An 11,519-nucleotide genomic window follows, 5' to 3' on the forward strand; every position below is an offset into this window, starting at 1 on the left:
GAGGGAGCTCTTCTTAATATTTTGACACCAAAATCATGTCGATACACCTTACCGACTGCGAGTAAAGCCACCCACGCTTTAACTTGACAGACTGTACAACGAGGAGCTCCGTACTGGGCAAATAGGTGTTGTGCGACAGCATGAAGAACTGTTGTAGTTTTTAAGTCTCATATGGGCACTGCAATGCATAACTTTGCAAAGTTATATTGCCTGGTGAGTATGTGCCGATTTTCAGTGGGGATGTTTGACAACTTGCCCACAGTGTCTAGTGTCATACCAGTTTGTTCTCTAGGAAGCTTTTACAGTTTCTGATATAATCGTGTAGGTCATTTCGTAAATTTGGCCAGATGTATCTTTCGCGTATCCGTTGGTATGTTCTGGTAACGCCCTTATGTCCCCCAAGTATATTATCGTGATGTTCGTATATAATTTAAAGACGACTCTCCACTGGAGGAACCTGTAATTTTCCATGACATATTGTTATAACAGGTGGACACCTCGGAATATGCCCGATAACAACTCCGCCATCCTATTCTGTGGCAATGCACCCAACAGGTCACCCGAGTTAACATTAACGGGTTCGCAGTCTTTCGAAATAAAGAGTGCATAATTATCGCGGCGGTAAGTTAATGGTTCAGTCCATGCGTGACGAATAGAAGGGGATATAATTTTGGATTATTTTTCTTTTGAATGGTTATTGTTTGTGATACTTTATTTACTTCTTTTTCTGAAGTAGGGGAGGCGGGATCGAGATATGGCATCTCCAATGGGTGATCGGTCCAGTAATCTTTCCTGCCTTTTCTGATCCTTGCGGGGCACAAATGATGACAGAGAAAACTCCTGCGTCAGCCGAAGGGGAATTGGATTTTTTGTAGAAGCATTATTTCTGTCGGCTGACAAGGCTGCTTCTTTAGTTTTTAATGGAGCTGGGGTCGATCGTGCGAATCCATGACTTCTGGCGTTTCTTTAAAGCGTACAGTATTCCTTTTACGTCCTCCTTCTATCGGAAGATGTTCGGGTTGTCGTTCGGCTCCTAAAACTGGCTCCTTGTTATTTTTTCCTTTAAATGTTATGAAATGACTCTGTATCCACACAAGGATCCATATTCTTTAGATAAAGTAGCAATTTCTTGTCTTCTTCGCCGTCAGTAACCGCAGTAATATTTATTTGGACGGGTTCATCGGGATTTGATTGATTTAAACCTTCATGATCCCAAAAATAGGATTAGTGTTCTGTGATGGGTTTATCAAATTCGGTTACAGATCTTGGATTGCTTTTTTTAGACTATGTGCGTCTACCCTCTCTGCTGAGCGACCGGGAAGGATCGACACGCTGTTTTCTTCATCAGGGCTATCACTGTCCTCACTACGGGTGCAGTTCGGACTGAGATTCACTACGACTTTAGGACGTGTTTCAGCTTACTGACAGAGATCCTTGTGAAAAATACCGTCCTCTGGACAAGCCGGAACAGTTGGTTCACCTTTCACAATCCCAGCTCTAGCGAGTTGGTCTGCAGCTTTGTTTCCTTCAACTTCCTGATGTCCAGGAACGTAATTCCACATTATTTCCATTGGAGTTAAAGCTTTTTGTAATTCTTTAAATTATGTTTCATTGACTACTGGCTTCCCATCGGAGGCCTTCCACCCATTGGTTTCCCAAGTCGATATCCATTTAGTATAACTATCAATGAGGAACTGGGTATCTGCAAACATCGTCAATTTACTCATGATATTTTCAACGGCTTTCTTAACTGCAGCTGTCGCAGCCTGTATTTCGGAAGAGTTATTAGTTTGCCTCCCTTGAGCAGGTTTCGAGATATTCCAGGAATGATCAGAGCCAAACCATACCCATATGCCTCGTTCTGGTTCTCCTTTATTAATGTAAGTACAGGTTTCATTTATATAAAGGTCGATTGGCTGGCTGCATTGAGCCGGGAAACAAGGATTTGGTAAATACGGTGGCGCACTTTTAGCAGTAACTTCTTTTGAAGGAGTTACAAGAGTAGGTTTCAAACTGGGGAATACGCTATAGTCCTTTCTATAAACGGGTGCACCGGAGTGCTCGCTATCCTCGGATAAAGCATCCTCGGATGACGAATTTCCTCGTGTGTGAATGGGTATTTTGAGCCCGTCTCTTTTACATGACCGTTGTCTAGTTGCTATAGAGCTTCGGTCAAAAACAGGCTTCTTGTAATACGCAGGAGGCGGATATGTTTCGTCCAAATCATCAGTGGTGGACATTCCAGGTAATCTCTTTCTTTTGGCCCTTAACCCTTGTGCCTTGAGTCACAGGTTGTTCTTGTGGAGCTAGCGCGGTTATCAACGGTTTAGGGACGGCCTTACCTACAGAAAGTTTTTCTTTGGTTTTATGCGAGGTGGTTCCTTTCACAGAAGGATTTTGCTTTGGACTTATGGACTCTGTTCTTGAACTTTCTGACGGCTGTAATAATTGTGAGGCTCAAGATCGAGTTAACGTTCTACCTCTTTTTGGATCGCTCGTCTCAGTTGGTTTCGAATGAAGTGGCAGCACACGATGTATAGTTAATATAGAATCTGATTCTTATGTCAGCTTGTTTTCTCCGTTATTTTTAGTAGATGGAGTAGCAGTTTGTTCGGAAACATCGGTATCTGGATGTTCATTCTCATTTTGAATCTCGTGAGGGTTATGTTTTGTTAATCCTACGGGGTTTCTGGACAGGGCTTTTACTTCACGATTTAATTTTCCCTTTTTATATTCGAATATAAATTGATAATCTTTAAGCCTATATATCCAGCGAATGAGTTGCGGTCTAGGGTTATCTGCGTTGGTAATCCAGTAGGCCGGCTCGTGATCGCAGGCCCGAATACATATCCATATTGTCATGTCATGGCATATCCATATTGTCCGTTTTCTGTGTGAGCACAGCTCCTACTGCCTACTCAGATGCATCCGTAGTTAGTTTAAAATTTTTTGAAAAATCCGGATATTTCAAAATAGGTTCATGACATAAGGCATTACGTAAAAAAAAAACTTTCTTCCTGTACTGGTCCCTAAACAAATTTTGCCTCCTTTTTAACAGATCAGCCAACGGTTTCGCAAGTTTTGCGTAATTTTTTATAAATCGTCGGTAGTATCCGGACAATCCCAAAAACTGACGAACATTGCGTAAAGTTTTAGGCCACGGAAGCTCCTTAATTGCTGAGATTTCAGTCGGAGTTGGTTTCCCCCGTCGCGTCCAATGATGTGTCTCAAATAGGCTACTTCAGGATACAGAAAATCACATTTATCCGGTTGTGGTTTCAAATGAGCTTCTTGTAATCTCTTGAAGAGTCTTCTGGCCTTTTATCACGCTCTTCCAGGGTTTCGGAGTATATAACGATATCATCTAATTAAACAAAAGCCTAAATTCCTAGCATTTCTTCGAGGACCGTCTCCATTGATCGCTGAAATGTAGCGGGGCATTCTTTGTACCCATAGGTATCCGCTTATACACAAAATAACCCCTTGGAGTTGAAAACGCTGTTTTGGCTCTATCATCAGGATGAGTTTCAACCTGATGATAACCACTTGCAAGGTCGAATACAGAGAAGTATTGAGCTTTGCCCAGACTTTCTAATATATCACGAATGTTGGGTAATGGATATGCATCGCCTACCACTTTCTCATTTGAAGCCCTATAGTCGATTACCACCCGATACTTTCGTTCTCTTGCAGCGTCAAGCTTTTTCAGAATAATCATCACGGGTGAACTATATGGTGATTTCGATGGTACAAGCATTCCACTTTTAAGTTATTTATTAATCTGTATAGTCATTTGTTCTTGCGCTTATGAGTTACGCTACGCATTTCCTCATTAAGATGGAATATGTCCGGGAAATCGCTAGCCTAAGCAAAAACTAAGTTTTTTTCAAGTTCAATTAAATGAGATACGCGTAGGCTGCCAATGACTATTTCTGTTCGGTCCACAGGATCATTCCCTTTTTCATTCTGCAACTTATCTTCAGTTTCCGATTCCTCGGAACTTGTTCCTGGGAAGTCGCAGTATTCGAAGGGGATGATCTCTTGTGGTTGAATATCGAAGTTCATATTGTTTTCGGTAGTGTTGTAGGCGTATGAGTAACTTATACCATCGTTGTTTTTCACTATTCCTTCCCCTATGAAAATGTCTTCCGATGTTTTTACGCGGGGGAGATATCACTCTGATAAGTCCTGATTCGCCACGTTGATAGGTACTAGTTGTTTTACACGTGCTTTTAGTTTCAAAACCCGAGAAAAGGGCTTAATTTCCTTTCGTAGTTTCTTTCGGGTTGATTGTGATTCCTTGTTAACAAAAGGGATCGCGGTAATAGGCCTTGATATAATTACTAGAGTATTGTGTCTAAATGAAAACTGTCGTTTAGTAGTTTAATTAATATTGTTCCATAAGTACTGACTAATTTTTCAGTTATACCTCAGATCTGAATCAATTCGTCACTCACTGTTAGATAACCATGCAATGCCTGGAGCTTAATCAAATTTACGTCTGACCCCGGATCTACTAACAACAAGGCCCTTTCTTCACGAAACTCACACGCGGTTAGTTGGATGACGGGAGAGTCTTCCTTTCGGTGTCCTGTTCTGTAAATTCGTTTTGGTTTTCTAAAAACGTTACGGTCATGGAACACTCTTTCAATATTAGGTTCGCTGAGGCGTCCAGGGAACGAGCCTGAGAATTGTTTAAAGGTGCAGGTTTAGGTGACATCTGTCTCGGCCCATGTTGTCGACAAGGTGGAGGCCTAGGAGCATTATTGGTTGTATTATTCATTGCCGTTATATACGGTACGGTAAAAGGATATCCAAAATTGAGAGGATACATTAAAGGATACTGAAATTGTGGCGGATATGGATGAGGGTATAGGGGAGCCTGATTAGAAAAAGGTGGGTAAACCGGAGGAAAGTACTGGACGGTAGACGATTGGGTTCCCATAGTTGTTTTCTCTAGCATTTATGACTCGTGAACGTCTTCCAGTTGTTAAGAATGCAGGCTAGGTGATCTGATCTTTTCGGGAGTTCGATCCTGTCTTGTAACGTGATAGGTCGAAGTCGAAGCCACCCTAGCCTTTTCAGCGTATTCCTGTCGTTCCTCAACATGAAGAGCATGTTCATAAGCTTCATTAATATCCTCAGGGTTTCTTGTATCCACAAATGTTGACATCTCGTCCGCTACACCACGGATCAAAGCATCAAGAGCGTAGTCCGTGACTGGCTTCATCATGATAGCCGTCTTAGCACGTGATTCAGTATATTTTTCTTTCAAGGAATGCTTTGCTTCACTAAGAAGCTCTAGGGTTCCATTGATCTTTAACGCATACTGCCAAATCGCGACATCCTGTAAAAATTGTTTTAGTACGGGTGTTCTACCATCGCATGTGAGGATATGAAATGTACTTTGTTGAAGGGTCATGCCCTCAAGGGCCGTAGCCATTGCAGCACTCACATCCATTATGGGTGCTGTTTCATTTGGATGGGTCTGAATGTTAGGAGATAATACTAAGATCGATTGTTGCTTCTCGGATAGTTATTGACTTTTATTCTTTGATTTATCTTCTACTACATCATCCGGCATATTGTTAATTTTTAATCAAATTTTGTTTTAATAGTTGTTAAAGAAGGTTTTAATCATCTACTGTGTTCGTTTACAAAAATTGAGTATGCAGCTCAAGAGCACTCACAATGAAAGACAATCAGATTCTGTCTGAAGCCGGATCAAAAATTCAATTAACGATTGAATTCAATCCAGCTTCGAATATCATTTTTTTTAGTATAAGTTAATTACTATCACCTTCTATCTTTAACTCGCTCTCTTTGGATCTATTTCATTGCAATCGGATGCATCGGCCAAATGAACGAGGGTTGTATGAATTCATTAAAGGTGGATTCACCGCCCCAGAATGCAAATATAATAATGTTAAAGTCACATACCTTGAATCACACCTATAACTGTTGAAACTATTTACAAATACAATACCGTTAGACATTATCGACAGGCCTTTTGTAAATTTTATCCGAAAGGAACAGCGATATACTCTAAATATAATCTGGACTAAAAACAGCATGTGCAATAGATAACTACTTGAATAATGATCCGATTTCTATCGTTCAACGTTCCGCTGTATAGTGACTGAACTTCCGCCAGGCCCTCAATATCATTATGAATATTGTACATCTAAGGGGGTGGGGGGGGGGTAACCAAAATTAAGAGGAGTGTTATCCGTTAAAGTTGCTGTTCTGTTGCCAACTCCATGATTATCATGGTCCTAGGTAAGATGCTATTCTTCATGTCAATATCATCATCGGACTCTATGTTGACTACATCGTCATCGGATTCAATAACGATTACTTCTGGGGTTTGTTCCCGTTCTATGTAAGTGTTACTTGTTAAATGAGCAGTTTGATCGACGGCCGCGAAGCATCGTCTAGCAAAGTGTTGAATAGTGATTTAAAATCTTCTATGCTTTTAATTTTATTGAATGTATCCTCCTTTCTAGGTAGAGGGGGATCTATGTATCGGAAATTTACAGGGATATTTACAGCCTCGCCTCAAGGAAGAACTACATTTTTAAGTTTATGAACAAGGATTTTAGTAGCCAAGAACTATTCGGCAGCCGACCGCAGATGCATTTCTTTTTGGCGTTTCCGAGCTTTTCTGCCTCGGCCGAGGTGATGAATTCTTCTTAATGGATCTAATGACATACTAGCGATTTTATTATTATTTTTTTGTTTATAGGTTTATAAATTCACTTAGAATTGTTATGATTACTATTCCTGGCTAGAATTGGTAATTTGACTCCGTTCAGATAATCGGCTTTACGCGTCTTTACCTGAACCTTAGAAAAGGTTTCGACTGCCCGTGGGCGCGCCTAGCCTTTTTGCAGTCCAGATTAAAATTCTAGTCAAAAATACTAATTAAAAACCTAACAAAAAGAAAACCTTTTTTTCTAGGAACCAGCATTTTTAACGAAAATATTCAATTTGTACTCGTGCAGGTAATCGCCTTTACCCGTTGTTACCTGAACCTTCGAAAAGTTCTCCGCTGCCGGTGGGCACGTCTAGCCTTTTTGTAGTTAAACTAAATTTTCAGAAAAGAATACTGATAGGAAAAATTTTTATATTTTACAACAATTTTGCATATTTCACATCACTTAAATCAAACTGAATGTAACATTTTTCTGTCTAATAATATCTACAGGAAGGCCTGTCAAAATCCCAAACATAGAAAATGCATTTTTTAGAAGCAACAGATTAATATAGCAGATTAAAAGTAGCATCAAAATTGGAAAATCCTACCGTTGCCACCAACTGTCTGTTACGAACCAATACGCCTCCAAATAGTTAAATTTTATTTTTGGAAAACTAAAATCCTGGTAGTATGGAAAATGGATTTTTATTATTGTGCCGTCGTAAATGCTCAGACAATCATTTGAGATTTCTCTCAAATGTTTATTTTGTTTTTATGTGGAATTTCGTTTTGACCTTTCGGGCCTTCGAGCGTGAAGTATCGTCGGGCTTAACTTCAGTAATTTTGTTAGTTAGACTTTATAATTTTGAACTCAATATGCAACAAATTTCGAGGCGCAGGAGAGAGAGAGAGCGGGAGAGATGAATTGAAATGTACCTTTTCATAAAATTTTACACTTCTGACCTTTTGTTGTTTGGATGCAGTCCTCTCTGATTTGGCTATTATTTCTAATGTATCCTCAGAAATAATAGTCCACATCGTCTTCGCCTACACTCACACCCGACACGTCGTGACCGCTGCCTCGAAGATTTTCATGAATTTCGCACAATCTTACACATTCCTAACACGTCGGGTCATTCCGGCAATACCCATGTGGATTTATTAATCGGGATGACCCACGCACAAGTCACTCGACTTTCTAGTCCTTTGAATACTTTATATATTAACTCCCGAACTGGACTGGGCCATTTTAACAAATGGCGAGTAGATACGGATGTATATAAAGATTTACAAAAGAAGGCGAAGACTCAAATTTGCAAAGCTTTTCATCAGAAGACAGGGTTGGTAATAGATGCAGTAAAACAAGTTGCAGATCCTGAACTAACAGTAGAAATAGTGGAAATATTTTCGTACATTCTGCACAAATTAAAAAGTACAGAGTAAATTGACTTGGAAACATTTGAAACATATACTATAGGGACCGAATAACTGTACTTAGGTTTATACCCGTGGTACTATATGACTGTAAATGTCCATAAAAGATTATTGCATCGACCTAATGTTGTGAAACGTTTCCCCTTACCAACTGGACAGATTTCTGCATAAGCAAGTAAAGCTCGGAATAAAGACTACGGGAATATTCGAGAATTCAGTTTACGTAAGGTTTCTCGTGTTACTACTAAAACTGATTTATCACTCAAACTGTTAGTGAATTCGGATTCATGTGTCAGCTATGAAATAAGAAACATGTCAAAAATCTGAAATCCATGAAAAAGTACTCCTTTTCTGCATGCATTACCAATCCCGTATTCTAACATTAATCTTTGTAAAATTAGGGGTTTGCCTACCAAGTCGGTGGGTTATTGTCAAAAGCTTTTGTATTGACTAAATCTTAGCATGCAGTGTTAAGATTCATTCTCAATCTATTGCGACTGAAAACCCGACTTCTTCCAAGTAAAACACCCAAAATTTGGAATTGGTTTATATAAATTGTTTATACACATTTAAGTTGTTGTATTTTACTAAATATTATTAAAGATACATTTTTTTAGGAATATCCGTAGCCATTCTAGCGACTATAGAAAATTTAAATAAATTAAAAATTTGAATTTGAATATTTGTTGTCATGAGAATTATTTATAACAATGGTTATTGTTAACTTTTCAAATATTTTTATGACTAGCTGTAATTCGTCCAACATCTTAAATTTTTTCCAGTGCAACGAAAAATGTCTATGCGAAAGGGCTACTATTTTGTATTTGTTTATATAATTTATTTATAAAAATGTTAATGGTTATATTTTTTCAAATATTAATGAATATTTAATAAGTTACTGAATACTTAAAGTCGTTTGGCCGATTAAAGGAAATTATAATTTGAAAATATCTCAAATTGTATAGTTTTTGTAACAATAATTGTTTATAACAATGGTTTTTAGAAATGCTTCATTTATTTTTGTAATTAAATGTCATTCCTACATTAATATAAAGCGTTTGATCAAACAGACATTTTTTTACCGACAATAAGACTCTTTACTAATTTGTTCGTAAAATTTATTTATAACAAACAAATAGGATAATGAACAAATTATTTTGTATTCCATGTGTCCCTAAACATTAATTTAAGACAATATAAAGTTTACCTTATTAGTTATTAAACGCGTAAAAAATTGTTATGTAAAAAATGTCAGTTTTTCTATACTTTGAGTGGAAAAATTGTTAATAAAAAAATAGAGGAGACAAAAGTTCACTTTTGAACGAAAGAAGTGCATTTTCTCCCACTGTGTAGTGGACTTATATCTCATGATCTTGATAATTTGATCCACTGTATTGGATCCCCCACATTGAATTTTATAAATCTGATAAAAGTTTAAAACAGGGACCCTCAAAACCTAAAAATACCAAGTTTTATGTAAATACAAAAAAAAAACTTTAGGAAATAACAAATTTTTCTTGCAAAAAGTGACTCCTTTGCTACTTGCTTATTGTTAGTAACAAATTCAATGACACTGAATTGTCATAAAATTTGTATTTTTATAGAGATTACTTTTTAAAAAATCGTTATTATAAATTTTGCTTGATAATTTAAAAAATAAGGGCATATTACTTGCAGGAATAAATAAAATTCCAGTGTGGTGTCGCTTCCCTTTTCCATCATCACACAAAAAGTAATCTAAAAATCCCAAAGTTGGAATAAGAAAATAAAACCGAAGTCACGCAAATTTTTTTTAGTACTCTCCAAGTACAAAATGATGTGGCTCATCCGCGCCGACTTAAACTGATTTTTTAACGAAAGGAAGGTCTACTTCTGCGTTTGAGCATTCGTGTTTCTTTTCATAACCAGGGTAGGCGAGATTTTTTGATACGAAAGTCATTATTCAATAACCTTTAGTAACTGTCTCATGCAAACTTGGGCCTGCAATTAAATCAATCCCCACCCTCTCGGTGACACCAGTAATTCGACCTCCTGTAGAGCTGATTCAAGAAATAGAAGCAAGGATTATCGACATAGAAGTTATTACCATTGATTTACATCTTGAGGAGGCCGTAGAAAGAAGAATCGCAGCACGGGATCAAGAAACTAGAATTATCAATGTAGAATCAGTAGCTTCGGATTTCGATTCAAAGGCTGAAACGGCAATAGTTACGAACTACTCAGATAAAAGGCAAAAAATGGGAGTGGTATTGATCGACTGAATGGAAAAAGGTTCCTTTTTTCAAAGAATTCATTTGAGTCTATGTGATGCCTTTATGCGTTCGCTATTGAACCTTTATCCCATCACGACCCCTACTACCCATACGGTTTCTTGCTATCATTCTCCTTTCTAGGGGTGAATATGGACAACTCCAAGTATTTCTTTTTATTATTATTTATTTAAAAAAGCATAGATACAATAATAGCGATATTTTTTGCATGCTAAATTACACTAAAAATAAATAATTCTCGCTTTAAGAAACGTATTCTTAAAAAAAAAATTGGCGTACGCGTTGTAGTTTAAAGTTATACAATTACCAATCTAATTAGTGCATATATTTAACTGTTAAGGTCAAGTCACAAAAAATATAAAGTCTCCAAAATGCCTTCTTAAAATATTCCCTAGAGTGGGCGAACGAGGAACAATCCTCAGATTAGAGAATAATGCAAAAATGGTTGTCGAAATTATATTCAACTAGCACGAAAACCCTTTACAACTTTTCTCAGCGAATTTTCTAATTTTGAGCACCTTACCCCTTATTTCAAACCATAATTTAGGGTTTGATAGTATCCCAATAATTTTTTCCTTAATCTGCAATACATTTACTACATTTTAAACAAATTTTCTATCAATATCATAATTTCCCTTTGACTTTCTCCAAAAAGGAAAGCAAAAGGTCATCGATTTTTTTAACATGCTCAACTTCACCCCTTACTTCAACCCCTACAAATGAACAATGTAAGCATTCTTATTTATTTTCCTGCAGTCCTCGTAATTTCAACTTTATTAAAAAAAAATTTGTTAAAATATCTTTATTTTCTCTCGTTATTTTAGATTTTAAACCAGTCAAATGCAATTTGACCTATAGTGTGCCATAACGGGGGATCAAAAAAGCGCGTGTATGAACCGGCGCGTCTCCCGAAAATAACCGTTCGTTCCTCTGTCAGATCGCAGCGTTCTCAAAATAAGAGAGTAGATGTCTTGAACACAGGGCGCGCTTACGCTCGTGTGTTTAGGTCAGCAGTGGTACATATACGAGGGTGGATTGATAAGTTTCCGGCCTGACCAAGAGATGGCGCCACTAGGCCTACCTTGAGGTGGCGTTCTATAGTACCATCCTTAGATAGC

General features: G+C 37.7%; 1 protein-coding gene across 1 annotated transcript; it reads right to left on the minus strand.

The window, feature by feature from the left end:
• Nucleotides 1-1,601: 1,601 nt before the first annotated feature.
• Nucleotides 1,602-2,240, minus strand: LOC117173544 (ribonuclease H1-like). The gene has a single exon (XM_033362184.1). The coding sequence runs from the start codon at nucleotides 2,238-2,240 to the stop codon at nucleotides 1,602-1,604; it is 639 nt and encodes a 212-aa protein (XP_033218075.1).
• Nucleotides 2,241-11,519: the final 9,279 nt, after the last annotated feature.

This window comes from Belonocnema kinseyi, chromosome 5, assembly GCF_010883055.1.
Source record: "Belonocnema kinseyi isolate 2016_QV_RU_SX_M_011 chromosome 5, B_treatae_v1, whole genome shotgun sequence".
NCBI lineage: Eukaryota > Metazoa > Arthropoda > Insecta > Hymenoptera > Cynipidae > Belonocnema > Belonocnema kinseyi.

Coding starts and splice junctions, on each gene's coding strand:
- LOC117173544 (XM_033362184.1), bottom strand. CDS start 2,240: ATGTCCACCACTGATGATTTGGACGAAACATATCCGCCTCCTGCGTAT.